Source organism: Hirundo rustica, chromosome 6, assembly GCF_015227805.2.
Source record: "Hirundo rustica isolate bHirRus1 chromosome 6, bHirRus1.pri.v3, whole genome shotgun sequence".
Classification (NCBI taxonomy): Eukaryota; Metazoa; Chordata; class Aves; order Passeriformes; family Hirundinidae; genus Hirundo; species Hirundo rustica.
Window position 1 is genome coordinate 7,276,413 of NC_053455.1, and position 19,450 is coordinate 7,295,862.

General features: G+C 41.0%; 1 protein-coding gene across 2 annotated transcripts in view; it reads left to right on the forward strand.

The window, feature by feature from the left end:
* BRF1 (BRF1 RNA polymerase III transcription initiation factor subunit) overlaps positions 1-19,450 on the forward strand; it is a 171,875-nt gene that overhangs the window by 28,092 nt on the left and 124,333 nt on the right. For both annotated transcript variants that reach the window (XM_040066096.2, XM_040066097.1), the window contains one exon: positions 14,701-14,874. In XM_040066096.2, coding sequence (XP_039922030.1) covers positions 14,781-14,874 — 94 coding nt within the window. In that variant the 5' untranslated portion in view covers positions 14,701-14,780. The remainder of the gene's footprint in view (positions 1-14,700; positions 14,875-19,450) is intronic.

Sequence of the window (19,450 nt, forward strand, 5' to 3'; positions counted from 1 at the left end):
GATGTTTCTGTAATCTTAGATAAAGCACAGAAGTTGTGTGTTACTGATGAGCTTCGCTCAAGGCTTGTGGCTGCACTTCTTGCCAAGGCTTGTCTCACTTCTCTTTCTTGCTCTGGCTGATGCCTGTAGAAAACAGAATGCTTGTCCTTTTTCCTTGGGTTGTGTCTCAGCACAAAATCTTAAGAGCACTAGGAGCTGGTGCAAGGGGTGGTGGTGGGATGGATGGGGGGATGTTGGATTTCCCCTTTCAACCATCACCAGCAACTTCATCCTCTGCTATTTTACCTGATGTATTACAAAAGAAAAAAATAGATTTCTTCTAATCCAAGAAAGATAGGGAAAATACTCTTACAAAAAATAAAATGATGAAAAGTACAGGCCCAGCTAGCCCAGTTGAATTTAGTCTTCAGACTGAGGTTTTTGTGTGTCCTCTCCTGCTTTTTACCCTACTTTTGCTGTGAAGAGAACAGATTTTATATGAAAATGCAGTAAATCACTAATGGCTCTTAATTTATCACTCACTCTTCTCTAATTACCAGCTTCCATTTTAAATATCAGATAAATCCTCACAATTTATTAGTCCAAATTCATCCTCATTTTCAAAGGTGGAGTGAGAAGCTCTCCTTCTATTGTCAGCACATCAGCATCTATATAAATTAGGAGATTTTAGAGGGGTTGCCTTATTATCCTGAGCCCCATGCAGCTTGCCAAATCCAAGCAGGTGTTATGTTTGCTTGCTCCCTCGTTGTGAAAGCTCAGGGAAAATAGCTAGAAATAAAATTATTGAATGTCAGCAGAAATCTTGCAAGTGATTTCATAGTAGTACTAATGTGGGTGAATAGCTTTGCAAATACAGTCCCTTTCCACCTTAAAAAATATTTCCATAAATAAAGGTTTCTTCATTTTAGAAGTAGGAGGTGGGGAAATAATCTGACATATTTAGCTACTTGAAATCTTGTTTTTAAACTTGAATACAAGGAAAATAATTTACAGGGTTGCTTAGTGATACTGTGGGAAAACGTGTATCTTGAGACTATTCAAAGGCATCTCAAAGTAGATTTAGAAACTATGGTTCCTGACAAGCACTAGGAAAAAAAAAATAATACTGCTTCTGGTGCAAGCTGAATCAGTCCTTGAGCGTGTCAAGAAAGAATACCACTTTTCAAGTGATTTTTGGAACAAATCCAGGGTGCTTGTGAGGTGACGTTTGTTGTCTGAGTGGTCTGTGTTATTCCAGCTGGCCCTATACTAAAAGTTAACTCTTGCTTGCTGCCAGCTTCTTTCTTGAGAGCAAATGGGTATCTGTAGCTTTGGTCAAAATAAAGTTGTTAGACATCCTGTGGATCATAAACATACTTCTGTCTGCTTGTGTTCTCTGTCCATGGTGAGTCCACCACGCATTGATGGCAGATGGTCTCCTCAAGGGTAGTTTGCACCCTATTGTAGATCTGGGGTAACTGAGAATAGAAAAAAATGTTCATTTTGCAGGATTACAGCTGTGCTCAGATGTTCTTTTTGCCATCAGCTACACAGTTTTCCTATGGCATGTGTGGGTGGTTTGTTTCCCCCAACATTGCTCTTTAGTTTTTGATCTGACAAATTTCATTCTGAGATCATTGCAGTGTTTGACTCCAGCTTTAAGAAGAAGAGGAAACTTGACATTGATTAAGGTCTTTGACATAGAGGGAAAGAAAGCTTTGAGGTTGTTTTGGATTTCTCAGAAACACTGATTTGTCGTGCCAGCAAAGTCAAGTTGTGGGATTACAGTGACACTGAATATTAAATACCAAATTCAATATCCTAAGAAAACTTCAGCAGAAGATAAAGGAGAGCATAAGGGAGTGTAAGCAGTCACATGGAAACGAAAATCGAGTTCTTAAAAAAGTACATTTGGAATGAATTTTGCAGCAGAAGTCAAGGGCTGTCACCTGTCTCCATGGCTCAGTGCAGGGAATCGTATGTGGTTTTCCATCTCCTCCAGAAACACTCACTCCCTGTTAAGCTAAGAAGGATCCTTGTGTCAGATACCCGTTCCTGATTCAGTCTGTAGAAAGCATAGAAGGGAGATGACATAATAACAGCTACTTGCAACAAGATGTGGTTAAAGTTTGAGTGCTCTGATTTCAAAATGATAACAGGCACTGTTACTAGAGGGTAAAACCGCAGCTGATTTGAGGCCCTTAGAAATGTTTGGTTGTGCTAAGTTCAGCTTCCCATCCATAGGGGCATGGCTTTCAGTAGGGGTTGGGTGCTTAAGGTAATAAAAGCTGGATTAAACAAAGCAGCACCTATGCTTCTTGTTGTGGGACAGTGCAGTAGGGTGGCATTTGACCATAGAGAAATGTGAACTTGGGTGTGTCCTGTTGCTGTTGTAGCTGCCAGGGGCATGGATACGTGGATGCAAGGCTATCTTGCACAAAGCTAGGCAGAATTTCATCAGCCTGTCTGCTTTTCGTAACACTCAAGTAAAATACAAAAGGTAGGCAGGACCAGATTGTAACTATTTTGCAGAGGGAAACCATGATCCTTGAGGCTGATTAATGTAGCAATAGAACTTCTGAGGCCTTCAGTGAGGAGCCGCTTGTAGCATAAACAGGTCTGAGGCAGGCAGTTGATTGAAGTGTTTGTTTATTTTTGTGGATTTTGAAATAGGTGAGTAAATAGAATTTACTCTGGGGACTGTATTGAAGCAGTATGTTAGTTAGGTTCAAGATGATGCTGATGTTAAGCGATTCCTTAGGGCAGCTTCTTTGATTACAGCTGCACAAAGTCAAAGAAAAAGCTCATTTTGGTGTTCACAGCACCTGCCTGATTGAAACTCTGAGGCAGGTTGTATTTTATAAAAGTCAGTTTATTTAAAAAAAAAAAAAAAATCTAAACACTATCACCAATCAGAAAATGCTATGAAATTTAGACCTGTCTGTAGTCACACCCAGGTAATGTTAAATTCAGATAGATCATTCTCTCAGCTGGTCTCAGAACTATTTTGGGGATTTGTTGCAATGAATACTCTTTCTTGTGTTGAGCATCCTGTAGGAGCAGTGGCAGTAGCAGGGGAGAAGAATCCATGTCTTCTTTAATGAGATCTGTTAGGTTGCTGCATAGCAATCATCACATAAATCCACTGATTTCTGTTTAAGTCTTTAGTAGTCAGTCTGTTCTCTGGTAGCTATTTTTCACCATACCATATTACCTAGAGGAAGAGAAATTAATAATGCATCTAGTCTTGGATATGTATGTTTAATGGATGATCTCACATCCTATCTTGGAGTCAGGCTGCACAGAAAAAGCCCTGTTGTAATTGATCTTTAAGGTTCAGTGCATAAAGAACAGAAAAATGTAATTGTGCTTACCTAAAATTTTCTTTAACTACTAAGGACTGGCACACAGGAGGTAAGTGGATCATCTGGAAGAGCAAAGGAAGTTGGTATCTGAAGATTTGGTTATGGAGAAAATGTCTCAGATTTTGTTGTATGAACAAGTGTTGAGGTGTTGGTTTTTTTTTGGTGGGATGGGCTGTTAATACAATATTTAATAAATAATTAATGTCATTTAATATTTAATGAATATTTAATTTAGGAAAACCATAATGGTGTGGTGACTGGAAAAAAAGAATAAGAGGCAGAAACTTGAGTAGGTGGATCTTTGCTGTCCAGGTCAGGCTGTTCTGTGTGACTGACAGTGGGTCTGTGTTGTTCTGTGTCAAACTGAGCGGGCTGAAGGCTGTTGTACGAGTCAGCAGTGATGGCTATTTGGGGAGGAAAGGGTGGAGGGATTTTTTTCCCTTGTTCTGTACACAGAATACAGAATGATTCTGTCATACAAAGCAGCCTTTCTGAAGGTTACAGTTTTGCATAAGCATAAGAACTTCCTTTAACCTAGTAAATCATCTTAGCCCATTTTTCTTATGTAGCATCATTCCGTATCATGATTTTTTCTTGTCTTTTGCCCTTACTGGATTCATATGTTCCAAGCAGAGGGAGTTTCCACCAGTTCCCTTGGGAAACTATTATGAGGTCCAGTGAGTTTTGTTGTAAGGTCCTGTTAACATAGTGCTTACATTTTCCTTTAATTTCATGTTATTAGCCCTTAGGCATGAACTCATGCTTCTATCTATTTATGGCTCAAACTTCCCTCATCTTCCAGAGATCTAGTGAACTTCTGCTTTTCTCTTAACAAATCATGTCTGATAATTAGGTGAAGGTTCTAAGTTCAATTTCTGGGTCTTTAAACATCCATCCCCTATTTCCCAGCCATGCTCTCAAACTTTTATTCTAGGGTTATCAGGGCTCCAGAGGAGAAGAACAAAGTCTAGTGAGAATTTCCTCATCCCAAACAGTTGTTGATGTATGACATCCCATACATAAATAGTAGCCTCATATAAATGTAAGGAATCACAAACATACAGATAAATATTATTCGGATATGCCAAATACTTTCTAAGAGGGCCATATTGGCTCTCTAGAAATATGTAGATGGCATTGTAGTTTTAATTCTTTACTGAAACAGTCTGTACATCTGACTTACATAAATGTTATTGTTTAAAGAAATACAAGGCTGTTCCTGAAATATGTGCATTCTCTCTTTGAACATAAATCTCTTTCCAACTCCAGGCTGAAGTAGATACCACAAGAGACTGACTTGATAAATGGCATCACTGATTCACTACATGGTTTGGCTGAGATTTGTGGCAACCTTCAGTTATACTTAGTTTAAAAGGGAAGGAAATGCAGAGTTGAGGCTGAAGCCCTGTCCATGATGTCTTGTCATCTCTGGGCAGGACTGAGGTGCAGTTAGCAAGGGCAGCTGGAGCTTTGATCTAAATAGGCCATTTGTGGTGCTAAAGGAGAGCAGCCCCTGCAGAATCACACTGCTTGCATGAATGCTGTAGCTGATGGACTCAGCTGCCAGGGACGAGCTAAGGGCGGAATTTAATTCTTTAGCTGCAGCCTGGATAAAGATTGATGCTGCCTTACCTAACTGCCAGGTTTCTTATCCCTTCTTTATAAAGGAATAAGCATTTGACCACTCGTCAGCTTCATATAAAAATACCTTAAATAAGTATTACCCTAATACAGTCTTGCTTTTGTAACAGCTCTGTGCCTTTCCCTGCTTGATTTCAGTTCTCTCTGCTTCCATTTTTAGATCATGTTTTATCTCTTATCCCTTTGATATCTCTAATAACTCCCTCTTTTTCTTCACCCCCTCAACTACTTCTCTCTGCATCCTTTCACCTTGATGCCTTCTCACTGCATTTCCATGGGTTTTGATGATTTAAGGTATTTGCCAATTAGTGGATATTTATGAGATTTTTACTTTGGAAATGACTGCGTTGTCTTCTTTGACTGCCGGTTGGGGAGGGTCTGGATGAAGAGAGGGCCCTTTGTTAGATGTGTATGTGGAATTATAGGGAAAGAGAAAGGAAAGAAAACCCCAAAGCCCAAAAAACAACCCCCCACAATGAAAATCAGAGCCCAAAAGTAGCTTTGGGCTCACAGGCCTTTTTCAGTCCTGCGGAAGCAGCAGCAGCCTTAAGTAGAGGCTGAGAGCAGAGTGGATATTAGTGTCTGCCTGTATGGTCCTTCCTGCCTTCACAGTTGGATGATGGAGAGTGCAAATAACTTACCACTAACAGCTGTATTTTGACAGAACAACTGGTGTGCAGAGGAGCAGGGCTGAGCTCTAGGACAGGAAAATTGTTCTGTGCGTGTCTGAGGACAAGTAAATTCTCAGACGTGTTATGAACGGTGAGCGTTAAAAGTGGACAAGGAAAGTAGGGAAGGTTCACAGGGATACACAGGGGCCTCTTGGCAGGAAAAGGGAAAGGCTGGACTGGCTTTTATTGCAGGGAATATGGATTAAACAGGAAGGTTGTTTTTGGGTGTTTTTTTTTTAAACAATCTTAGTATGTGTGACCTTATCTAATGGCTGCTGCAGTGCAGCTGGGAAGTGGTAATTGTTCAGCTGTGGTAACTCAATTACTTCTGCTCCTGTCCCTGTCCCTTGGTCTCAGTGGCAGTTCTGGCAGGGGATACCATCAGCTCCTGCATCCTCCTCGCCCATGAGATGCACCGTGACTCCTGGGGCTGCTGTCGGCTTCCATGGTGTTTGCAAGGCTGAAAAATGGCTCCTGTCAGCTTTCACTCTTCTGTGCCTGGCGAAAACCCCGATCTGCAGAGAAGGCAGGAGAGCTGGCTGTCAGCGAGCAGATAACACCGCGCTGATTTATATGCTGCTCGCATCTGCAAAGTTTTCCACTGCAGCAATGGATCCCTTTGTGTTCAGTCATCGTTTTTGTTTTGTTTCAAAGATATTGATAACTTTTACCCACAGGTAGTGGATTTTTTTTCTCCCATATTGTGCTGTATTCATGAATTTTTCCCGTTGTGTAGATTGATGACAGTTGCTTGTTAGTTAAGTGCTTTCTACGCTGTAAAAGTATGAAATAGGTTCTATCGTTCTCATGCTAGAATTGCAGGTTTTTTAAACTTTTAAAAAGTGATCTTTTCAGAACTGTCAGATTATGTCATGAGCAATTTTATTTTTTTTTTTTCTTGCAGTGATGTAAAAATGATTTGGGCTGGTTGAAGGTAGTGCTTGGATCAGCAGTAATGTGTGACAGCAGAAATGTTCCTTGTTGTGACAAGAATAACAACTGGTAATTGATAAGTGTAAGAATAACGGTCCTTTAAAATATAATTAAAAGAAAAAAAATCGCTGTCCAAACAATACAGAGAAAGATAAAAGCAAGGCCTAGCTGGTGGTGCTTTCAGAAGGAAATCTTGCATGTCCCAAAGCTACCACTATCTAAAAGTTCTTGGTATTTTAATTTTTTTCTTTCCAGTTCCCTTAATGTGAGACAGGTAAGGGTTATGCTACATTAATCATACATGTGCTCACAGTTCTTGCCAGTAGCACAGCTTTCCAGCTGTTTCAACTTTGAAACAGCTGCAAATCTTCTGCAAGTAAAAAAAAAAAAATCAGCTAAACTTTTAGATATAAAAAAGCCCATATTTGCTTTCTTTCAAAATGAATCTGAAACGACCTGAATCCTTCTAATAGACAAATAACTAATGAGCACGATAGCATTTGTTTGAACTGTGGTGAATCAGACTTCGTGTAAGCTGCCTTGTACAGGAGGTGCAGCGAGGGCTGGGAGCAGTAGCAGGGAAACAGGAGGGAAGTGTAGGGATAGTGTGTACTTTTCTCTTTGACCCATTTAGGCTTCAGTCTCACTTTTGCTTTAAGTTGAGCCACATGTATGTGGCTGCTGACAGCGTTTCTCCTCACCCCTGCCACATTCTGCCGCCGTTAGGGTTTGGGAGGCTGCTTGTTGAGTTACATGAGGGAACTGTTCCAAATGAAAATTCAGCTTTTTTTGGTTGTTTGGGTTGATTTTCAGCACAGCAAATTCCCTCATCTGTATCGGTGTGTGGCAATGTAAATGTCATGTTGGAGGTGGGAACGCTGTCTGCAGGAACAGCTTGGGCTTTAGCTTCACTTACAACAGTTGTGATCCAGTTCCTTCAATGCTGGTGAATCAGTAGATAAGGATTTTATTGGGGTTTTGTCTTCTTTTAATGTCAGCATTGACTATGGTTTCCCAACGTGATGCCATAAGTTAAGTTCCATAAGGACTTTATAAGGAAGTTGTTCTTTAGCTGCACTGAAAAGAATAATTAAGCAGGGTTAAGAAATGAGCAAGCTGCTATCTTGAGGTCGATGGGCAAGATTAGCAATAGGTTAAGTGCATCAATGTGCATCAACCATATGGCTTCTGGTTTGTTGTTGAAATGTGGGTAGCAGTCAGATGGAAAATGGGAATGAAATGGCAGCAGTAGAAGTGCCACCTGTGAGGGAAGCAGAATTCCAGGAACTGCATGCAGAAAATCAGAGGAACCACTTGCGATGCCAGATTTTTCAGAGTGGCTAAAACAAATTAATTCAGATGGTCAGTTGCTGTATATGCAAAGAGGTGATCCATGTGGGAGTGGTATCATAGGATCAGGGAATGGAAAATGTGCTTGACGAGGGGGGTGGGAGAAGTTATGTGAGCGCTTTGCAGGCCTGTTTTGGCATTAATGGAATACAAGGGCCAATTTTGAGGGAATGAATACTTAAAGAAGTACGGGTAAGTGCTGAGGAGATGTTAGCGGCAAATTTTCTAGGTGAGAGAAAAGTAGCTTTGTATCAAATATTTAAAAAGTGGTTGCGGCAGTGAACACCATCTGAATTTTTAAGCCATTAATCTTAAAGATGCATGGTTGTTCTCTTTAGCTGAATGAGTGAATGGGCCTTTGAGGTGCTCTGGAAGGGCTTTACCAGGACAGAGGGGAGCTGCACCTGGTAGATGGGGCTCTCTCATGGGAGGCAAAATGGATGGGTTGGATTGTTGTCAGCGGGCAGAGAAATTGTATAAAGGTCTCTGCACTCACACAGTCTGGGTCTGGCCCTACAGAGATAAAGAGGAGGCATCAATCCTTCAGTAAACAGGTCTGGATTAAGTCTTTTTTATTTCACAAGGTTATTTTTAACACAGGTCAGTTTACTGGTTTGGTTTTCTGTTCACTGCCACAAACAGTTTTGCTGGCACAGTTGGTGAAATATCACAGAGAAGGGGCCAGGAACTGTTTTATTCTGCTGAGATAACAGAACAGAGTGTACCCTTGGGCAGCCCCCGAAGCAGGTCTGCCAGGTGACACAGACACTGGGGATGCAGCAGTCAGAGCGGGGCCAAGCGTTCCCGGGCTCCAGGTAGCTCAGCCTGGGAACTGACACATCCCATAGAGGAACTGGGGAGTTCTTGTGTGGAAGAGCCTGGGTTTGGGGATGTGGGGTGCACCCACAACCAGATGGCAAGATAGAGATTTGGAGCTAGGCTGGGATTAGGCAGAGCATGGGCACGAGGCCAGCATGGTCATCACTTTCCTCACGGGCAATTAGGTGTTACTGCGAATAACTCTTAGCTAACCTTGATAAAATTAAACTCGTTATTGTGCTGGGTCAGCACTGCTGCAATGTCCTGCTGTGCTGCTACTTTTACTGCTCATTGGCCTTTTTCCTTACAGGCTCGCAGGGATAAAGCTGTTCCTTACTCCCAGTATTGCATGTGTGGCTGGAAATGGTCGGTGTGAGCGCTGCAGCCGTCGCCTCGCTTCCCTCCCTTTAAATGTTTTCTTGGCTTTGATCGCAGGACTCTCCCCTTGATTAGGCTGCTGGGACCAGCCTTCACGAGTGTAGCCCTACTGGACTGTCCCTGTTGTGCCTTTGTTTGTTTGTTTTACTGATTTGTTACACAAATAACATAGAAGCCTGGCATAGAGCAAAGAGCAGGAAATTCATTCAGGCTTTGAGCTGGGAATTGCTGAAACTGAAAGATGTGACAAAGCATGCAAGGATGCTCACACATAAAAACTGCTCTTTTTTCCCTTTTTTTTGGAGTTCTTTTGGGGAGCCTTTTCAAAGCAAGAAAAGGAATGAAAACCCAAATGCAGAACAAAATCTGCACATAAAATTCAGTTGGTAAAGTAATTCAAATGCTGGAAATGAATACCCAATCGAAACCCATCCAAAATGTTTCTTTTAATAGAACCTAGTGTTTGTTACCATAACAATCCTTTCTGCAAAAGAAGGATTAGTGCTGTTAACATGACTCTGTTCCCTGCTTCAGGTAGCACTAGTTTTCAGGGCCCTTTGAGCAAATCGTATATAGGGGGGAAAATTCACATGCCTGGATTTTGATGATGCACTTTAGAATCGTAATAACAAATCGTTTAGGCTCTGGCTTTGTTATTTCCCTAGAAACTTCTGCTTCGTCCTGACAAGTACTATGAAGTAGCAGTGTCACAGCCTTTGTCAGACTGAAGGAAGGGCTGCAGATGAGCAGACAGAAGCCAGATAAGAGTAATGTAGAGCTGTAGCTGCTTGACATTACTGACTTTTAAGGGATCCAAAAAAAGGTATGATTCCTCTTCCACAGGGGAAGAGAACAAGATGTTTCTGTAGTAACGAGATCATAAAAGAAAGAAAATTGCTTGTAAAGAATATGCCTGATTTCCTCTCCTTTTCTACTTTGCTTCTATTATAACTTAAGCTGCAGTTTTGCTTTCAAGTGCCTCTTGTGTAAGCATTTAATAGAACCAAGATATTCTGCGAATCTATTTCATTTTGACAGTGATTTCTGGCCTACACATTTTGTTTCGTAATAACCACTGTTTCCTCTGTCAAAAGAATGGAAATTATCTGAAATAAAAGGATAGTAGTGTTCAGTGGTCCAATGTGAACTTGTCACTTCAGGTCTGCTGTGCCAGTTCAAAGCATCGATGTTGGCATCAGATGAGAAGATGATGGTGTTTCTTTCAGCATGCTGGGAGTAGATGGATAGAAACACTTTTTTTTTTTTTTCCTAGTAGGCTTGGAACTAAAAGCTGAAAAGGGCCTTTTGTTTTTTGCTGCAGATTCAGGAGCGTGATAAACTTTACTACTTGGTAGCCTGGGAACTTGATTTTGTGTGTCGATTACAGAAGTGCAAACTTCTCTCTTTCTCTCACTTCTTCCCCTGCCTCCCCCTCCACCCCGATGGTATTACGAGCCTTTGAGAAATAAATGGGAATTGCGTGGTATGTGCTCTGTGCATCACAAAATTTCTGTAGTTTATAGACTTCTGTTCTTTTGCTCTTTAAAGGAAAATTTATTGCTTTTTACTGGTGAGGGAAGGGGGAGGATTTTTGAAACCTTGATGTTGGGCTTGTCCTGACTTCTTAAAAAGACACTGTTCCCTGCCCTTCTCCCAAAGGTACGTAGATATCAATTTTCTTGCCTTCCCTTAATTGCAAGGGCAGCATGAAGTGTAAGCTTTGACCTCAAAGGTGCTATTTCTTGTGGTGTAAAATAAGAATCCCAGCATCTGTCAAAAACCAGTAAGGCCCAAAAGAGACAATGCTTATTGCAAGTTATTAATAAGATGCACCTACTAAAAGACTTTCTTTACCCCTGTATATTTTGTGTTATAACTTGTGCTTCTACATAGCAATTTGGAAAAAAAATGCAATACTTAATTATGACTGTTCCACGTGATGATATTCCTTTATTCTACTGAGATGGTAGCTGCAGGTTTTTAGAGCAGGGTCACATTGAAACTTTTGAAAAAGCTGTCTTGCAGGATAAAATGGATAAGAAAGTTAGGAAGGTGTTGTTGTGAGTGTTCTATAACCCAGAGCATGACAGGATTTAAAGGCGTATCAGTTCTTTTCCTTCCAGTAGAGAATTTCAATTCATTGGAGTTTGTAACAGTGATGGAATCGGGTGAACACCGAGTGGAGCAGATTGCTAGTAGACTGCATTGTATTGTTGGATATTCCCAGTGTTTTGGCTGAGTTCCTCAGATCCTTGTTGCCTCCTTGCACTCTGGAGCAGCTCACTGGGAGCATGCGGTGAGAGTGGCACTGCCAGCTGTGGGCGCCGACTGACGCCACGCCGGGAGTGAGCAAAGATGGAAACAGGAGGGAAACAGCAAATGCAAGGTTGTAAAATGCCACCCAGCTAGCAGGGAGCAGTGGGAGTGGGAGGACCTTCAAGGGCTGATGGCCATGATGCTGTGCTGTAGGTCTGCTGGAGGGATTTGCTCATCTTCCCAGGCCTGGAGCTTGCAGCTGCTCGGCAGCTCCTCCCTGCACTGACCCTGCTGCTCGGGGAGCAGTATCGCAGCGCTTAGCAAGGTTTGTGGCTGCCACTGCTCAGTTTTGAGGACTTCTAATGTTGAGGACTGGCAGTATGAATGAGTGTTTGGACTCTTTTCTTGTTTGTCAGCAGAAACTGGAGCATTGGATAGAGAGTTTATTTTGATCAGTTGTTTTCTTAAGCCCAGTTTCTCTATGTATGAACATCTGCTCTTCAGATACCAACAGATTAATTCACTGTATGTATAGTTAAATAAAATGTTATGGAGACACATTTTTTCAGCTCTGGAAATGTCAGATTGGCCAGCTAGGCAGAAAAGGTTGGAAGTCAAAACATGACATACATTTGGTTGTCATCTGACGAGTGTGAGGGCACTCTACAATGGCGTGGTTGTGTACTGCAGTACTGGGGTGACAGCCATCTAGCCAATATCTGCCTTTTCTTGGACTCTGTGAAGTGCATTCTTGAATCTGGGAAGGAATCAGAAGGAGTAAAGGGTATCTTGAAGTTTCCCGTGGAGAAATCTAGAAGCGCGATTGCTAAAGCTGACTTTTCCAGCTATTTTTTTCTTAGTGTTACATAAGAAAAATAGAATTTTGTTGTCACGTTAAATTCAGGGGGCGGAGGTGGTGATGGGGAAACAACAAAGCTTTTGATCTTTCCTTAGTAAATAGGAGACTGGTTACAGAATGTAAATGTTTATCTTAGATGATGCTGTAAGCAGTACATTGCTTTCTCTCTTCTCACAAATAAGGACAAAACCAAGTTAGTCATCAAGATACACATAATTTCTAGGATGATTCTTGTCCTGAATTAAGTTGTTCATTTTGGGGATAAGCAGCAGTGTAACAGTTGTCTTGTTTTTCCACAAACTCTGTGACTGATACAGTACCACAGAGCAGCTTGAGGGAGTCCTAGCCCACAGAATTAAAGCCTTCTCTGGTCTGCAGAAGGCTGAGTAGAACATTTGGGTAGCATTTCCTAAGCAGACAAGTACCTTTCTCTTAGATCACTTTAGTATTTTTTCAGTAATTACCCCTAGAGTAATTCTACTATAAAATATTGATGGTGGATGAAGAGCTCAGCTAAAAATGCATATATTACTCAAACAAGCATACTGTTTTCTTAGGATGGATGATGATGAATTAATTATATTTCAACATTTGAAATTAAGAAAAGGTTAAATACTCAGAATATTAATGGTAGCTTGGGGATGGGAGCAGCTCAGTGGTGAAAATAGCTTATGAAAGAAATTAATTTCAAGTATCTTTCTCTATGTTATTCTTTTTTCCTCTTTTGGTATATTCTTTGTTTTTGATGGGAAGCCGCTTTGCTGCCTCTGCAAAATGAGGTTTTAATACTCAAATGCATTTTCCCCCCAAATTAGTATAAACTGATTCTTTCTTAGGGACAGAAGAAGCAGCATACAGGCTGTGGAGTTTGGATTAAAATTCTGGAAAGACTGGGTACTAGCTAGTACCTTCATTTTAGGAAGATGTTGTATTTGCATTCGAGGCTGGTGAGTGCCAGTCCAGGGCCTGCTGATGGCAGTGGAAAAACTCTTCACCTAATGGGCTTTGGATTACCTTTGAGTAGCTTATCATGCCCACGCCTCCTATGGAGGGTGATGGATCCTTCCTCTGCTGTTACTTCTTCGTCCAAACGTGTTACACCTGGTTGACCAATGTGCCTTAAAGGATACCTTGGTGGTGAGTGCAGTAATTTCCACGTGTGCAGGAAGGAGAAACTGCTGCTTTGTGGCAGCTCCTGTTTGGCTGGAGTCCTGCTGGCCCCAGCTGCCTGGCTGGAGTCACTTCTTGTTAGAACCAGCATCTTTGGCAAAAGGTTGTTCAGAGGTGAAGCGTTTTTCCCATGTTATTATTGATGATGGTGTAGGGATTTGTGTAAAACTGAGATGTGTGGTCTGTGCAGGAGCCAGTGGTGTTCAGGGAAGCATTGTGTGGCTGCCATTGCTTCCTGTGAGCAGTGGTGGGCATGGCAGGCACCTTTGTGCCCCTTCCACAGGCTGCTCCTGACATCTCTGAAGGGAACAGATGAGAGTTTCCTGTAAATACATGTGCTGGAAACATCTGCCCGGCACATTGAATTAAAGGACTTTTCTTGATGTGCTGTCTGACCCTGCATACTGGGGAACTTGAGTGCTCTGTTTTCCTCATGACTTCCCCCATCTTTTTCTTAAGCTGTCTTTTCGGCACATTCTTCTGAAGCTGGAGCTGTGGGGACGGATTGGACCTTGCTTCCCGCATCTGTCCCAGCAGCTGGACCACTTCCTGCAATGAATCATCCAAAACACACTTTTTTTCTTTTTATTGTTTTACTTAAGGGTGAAGGCACATTTGTTTCCTGAAGCCACAAGCTAACCTAAGTAGTCTGGCAGACAAGCCTCAAATGAAGGCTGGGGTGCGAGTGTTTCAAGGAAGGAAATGCCTCCCATCGTTGGGATCATGGGCAAGCCAGGAGCAGAGCTCTTTCCTTGCAGACTTCATTTGAGGTCAGAGGAACAGCAAACTCCATCACTTCTTGGAGAGCTGCAGCAAAATGTCTTCTCTGTTTGCACCTCAGTGTCAAATACCTCATGACCTCTGAGTTTTGGCTACAGCTAATCAAATGCTAATTGGCAAATGATGTTAAGGGAGAGGGGCATAATGTTTTCTCTGAGAAGTCTTGGCTATGGCTTGGATCCTCTGTGGGACTGATGTTTGTGACAGCGTTTTCCAGAGCGCATTTGATTGCATGTGTTTCACTTTTAGCGGGCCAAAGCAAGGAGTTTTTTTGTGGGTTGTTTGTTTTTTTGTTTGGTTTTTTTTTTTGGTCCTGAGGCACTGAGGCTAAATAGTTCCTGAAACTTGAGAGGTCACTGTATTTCACAAAGAGATGAAATCCAAAATCCTCTTCCTTGATTTTGTCTTAAAAAAAAACCCCAATACTAAAAGACCCCAACCTAAAAGCGCATTAACTGCATGGTTGTAAAGCTTCTCTTTTCCTTGTTAATTTTTCTAGGGAAGCGTCAGATTCACCACTTGGGAAACCAGCTTCAGCTCAATCAACATTGTCTGGATACTGCCTTTAATTTTTTCAAGATGGCTGTGAGCAAACATCTAACCCGGGGCAGAAAGACGACCCACGTCATTGCTGCCTGTCTCTACCTGGTGTGTAGGACAGAAGGAACTCCTCGTATCCTTTCACAGTTATAAAATATTAATAATTAGAAGACACACTTTTAGCAAGTCAACTATCCCAGTTAGACTTTGTTTCAAAATGTGAAAAGGTAAGTAAGTGTTTAAGAGCTAACTTGGTCATTGCTGGTTTTATACATTGAAGTGAACAGGAGTGTTTCCTGTGGTTCAAGTCAATCCCTTTCTAAATGTACAATACTTAGTATTTAATGCTATAAATGTCACTCTGCCTCTCATCACTAACTCTGGATTTCTTCTTTCACATTTGCTTCAAGTATAAAACTGCACTTCCCCTGTGCTTTGCTAGGGTTTATTATTTGTGGAGTATTTTTTTGTTTATTTTGTTTTTCTCTTTTAAAGTAAGTGACAGTTAACCCCAAACTTCCTGCTCTGTCAGCATCAAAGAACAGATTAGCGTTCCAATGGGTTTTCCATCAACATATTTGGATTTTCTTCTTCTGATACTTGCAGGAAGGACAGTATCACTCCTGTTTTAGTTCTTGAAAAAAAAAGATGTTTGATAAATTCTGAAATTTGCTTAAAACTCATACAGGATATCAGTGGCTGGAGGTACACACAGGACAGATTTCCAAGTGAATACTCCCTGCTTTACCATCCTTATTTTTGTCTTAGGGAACTTAAATCCATGTAAGCTTTAAATACTGATGATCATCCAAATTAATTTGTTTTATATATTTTTATTTTTTTTATATTGTGTTTTAGTTGCTGGAATCCAGAGTTGAGTATCAAGCAAATACTTCTGTTGCTCTGGCTCTGAGCAACCTGGTCTCGTGAAAGGTGTCCCTGCCTATGGCAGGTGGATTGCAGCTGGCTGTATTTCAAGGCCCCTTCCAACCCCCAAACCATTCTATCGTTTTATCATTCTACAATTCTGTGTTTAGTTCCTTTCTACTTTAAAATAGTATGCACATCTTCAGTATTCTGATTTGATGCTTTTTCTAGATTGCTGCTCTCATTCTGTATTTTTGCAGTTGAACAGTTTAGCTTTCCTTTTAAGATTGGGAAGATATTTTCTGTAGTTTCAGAAACTATATTCAGTATTGTAAAAGTAGTACTTTCTGATCTTGTAGTAGTGTTGTGGTCGTATTTGCATGTTTAAAAAAATGTGGTTTTGCAGGAATAATAGAATTAAAAGGCAGGCTTGCCTATTACCCTGGTCTTTCCTGCTGTAAAGTCTCCGTGTGGACTTTGGACAGTAGCACTCTATCATTGCCATAAAGATACTGTTGACTTTAAGGTGTTACCAATATTTTGATAATCTATCTTCCGGGTAGCTACCTGAAAGGGTAGGATTAGATCAGCTATTAAAAAATCCTTTAGAGTGAGGGAACTGAGGGCTTGGCACAGGTTACCAGGAGAAGCTGTGGCTGCCCCATCCCTGGGGCTGTTCAAGGACACCTTGGATTGGACTCTAAACAGCCTGGTCTGGTGGAAGGCGTCCCTGCCCACAGCAGGGGTGTTGAAAATCAGTTGTCTCTAAGATCCCTTTTCTGATCTGTGTTACATTTATGCTCATGTCATCTTTAAAGTAATTTATATACAGTTGTTATTTGATACTTCTGAATGATAGCCCAGTGTAATATGCAAATCCATTTCTCCCCACTGATAGTGATAAAAAGCATTTAAAGAAATGTGGACTGTAAGAGGCAGATAGGTACACTGTAATGTACAGCCATTTGTGCAGCAAGTACAACTAGTGCACAGCAAAGAAATAAAGCAAAAATAATTAGTTTATTAACCCTCTTCAAAGTATTTCAGCATGTATCTCACTTACGTGCAAAATGTACTGGTCTGGTTAGTAAATCCCTAAATGAATTTCCCAGCTTTCTTTGTTAAATGGAGATAATGTCCTGTGTGATGCTTCATATAAAATACTAGGAGTAAACTACGAATAAAACTGCACAGATGAGTTCTGCGTTTCTATATCAATAATAATTCACCCTCATTTGCACAGTTACTGTGCTACCTGGGAATGAAAAGGTTTTGCATGTCCATACAGCTGAATTTTCTTAGTGTTTATTTTTTAAAAATTCCATTAGATAAACTTGATTTTGTAGCTGATACTAAGAATTTAACCTTTGTCACTTTCAGAGAGGGAGTTCATTCAGCTTTTGCCTGTGCTCCACTGCGGTTTTGTTTGTTTGTTTTTTTTTTCTATTACTACTTAAAATCCAGTGTAGTTTAAAAAACAAAACCCAAATAAATTATGGACTCTCAACACTGAAATACAAATTCCTTTTGTGGTATCTTTTCCTTTCATGAGAAACTTGAAAACCCCAGGGCTACGGGTGCAAATTGCTGACCTTTGAAATTAGAATATGTTCAAGGCTCCGTAGATTAATTATTATGATCATTATCAGCATGTTATACTTGTTTCCAGATTAAATCTGGCAATACAGACCTGGGCCACAGGAGGCTGGGGTGTTCCCCTTTGGAGCAGAGGGGCCAAGAGCAGGTGTAGAGAGGATGGCCACGTGACAAAATGCTTTAACAAGAATTAAATTCCATATTCAGGGTAATAAACTTGCCATTGGTTTTTGGTCTTGTGGAGAAGGTGCCGAGGAGGGCTCGGAAAGAGGAGCAGTACACTGAGTAATTCTGTACAAAGGAAGTGCAGTATTTTTAACACTTCAGCATATTTAAATACACTGCTCAGCCGAGTTCCTGAGTTTGAAGTGTTCATTGTTCATTCTAGAATTTTAACAAAGAAATGTGGGAGAAATTTAGCAAAGGAAGTTAAAGGCTGAGGATTGGTGAAAGTATTTTAGAGGAAAGAGGTGACATGGAAAAAGTAGCGAAGGGCGGCAGCATCCTCAGAACTGAGAGGCAGCTCACTAATTTTGGGTGGCCCAAATGAGTTACCTGAGTGACTTGGGAGTTGTGGAGGAAAGAGATGTTACCTGGAAACAGAATATTGTTAGCAGTAGAAGACATCACATTTCTTAAAGAGTTACGTGGTAGAAGGAGCAAAAATGCCTGGGGAGGTACAGGGAGATGTAGTAAGGGACTGAAGTGACAATAAACCTTGTGTTCTTGTGGCAGAATCAAAGGAGTGGGAAGCATTTGGAGAGGGAAGAGAGAATTTAATTGTTCTGCGAGTTCAGTTTGAGGGAGTGGAATGTATTTATCTGACATGGTTATCTGCTTATTCTTCTTTTTTTCATAATGTACATGTCGCCAGCCAGCCTCGGTGAAAATGTGAAGAATACTGTAGCCAAGTCTACTAGTGAAGTCTGAATTATGCCTGAATAAACCTCGGCCTGAAATAGGAAAACATTATGTTCTCCTTGGTTCTTATGCATTATTTAATTAATGCAAAAATGCAAAATATTCTGGTAACTCAAATTTTTTTGACCTGAAGAAAAAATAGTTCCATAACTTAAGGAGAAAATACAATTTTCTTTATGTGAAGAGCAGCTTTTGTTTGTAATCCTTTGGAAAGTTTTGTCCATATTATCGGAGATGTGAATTGATTTTACATCAGTTTATGGCTTTTGTTAGGTTATGTGACACAAACCCTGACAATGCAGCCACTTTTGCATAGCTTTTCATTTGCCTGCCTTTATTGCTTGTCAGTGTTAATGTTTTCCAGGGAAAACAGCTTGCTAACTATTAGCTGGATCTGGGAGGTGTTTCATCCTTCTGATGAGTTGCCTATAAAAACTTCAATTTATTATTCTCTTTATAAAATGTGTCCATGTGTCTGTATTATCAGTGTGAGAAGTAAAGATACAATGCAAAAAATACATCTGAATGAGACAGTGGTTTTTAAACCCTCAGGTGTGGTGGAAGCTGTTGTTCCCCTCCCAGGGACTGGGTGATGCTCAGCGTTTCCAGTGACGTCTGACTTTGTCTGGCACTGCCAGCGCTCCGGGCAGTTCAGACTCCGGCTTTTAATTTGTTTCTTGGAATAGTAACAGCCCTCAGTTGTTTCTCTTTAATGTTTTGAACAGCTTTTCCACCCCTGCATGTTAGAATGGAAACAAAGGGCATTTTAGCTGGTCTCGCCATTCCCAAGAGAGAGAGAACTTGGGAAGAGCCAGGCTGAGTGTTTGAGTGACTTATGGGCTCAGCTGTAACCTGTGGCTGCCCCAGGGTCACTGAGGAACAATGACAGCCTGGCCGGGATTTTCCAGGTGGGATATCAGTTTGTTTTAATCAAGGCACAGTTAATTCTGTTTGTAATCCTGTTACTGTACACAACGGTTTGAAAAACTGTACAGCTGTCCACTCTTTTTGTGTAATATTTTCCAATGCTACCACTTGGAGTCTTCTAAAGCAACGTTTTACGTGGTAAATATTTTTTATCCCACACACATGCACCTTTTTTATACTATTTATTTATTCTTTTCCTTTGAAGCTCTCTGAAAAATGCACCCTTAGTTGTAAACCAAATCCTGTATTGTCAGAGCATTGTAAATAAAAGCTTTTCTGCCTGAGAAGAATCCCTGCAAAGTTCCCTCACCAGTTACCTTGGGTAAATATCCCTCTGTTTGCCTCTGAAGGTAAATTCAGGGCAGGTTTTTCTTCTTCCAGTAAGGCTGATCAGTCTT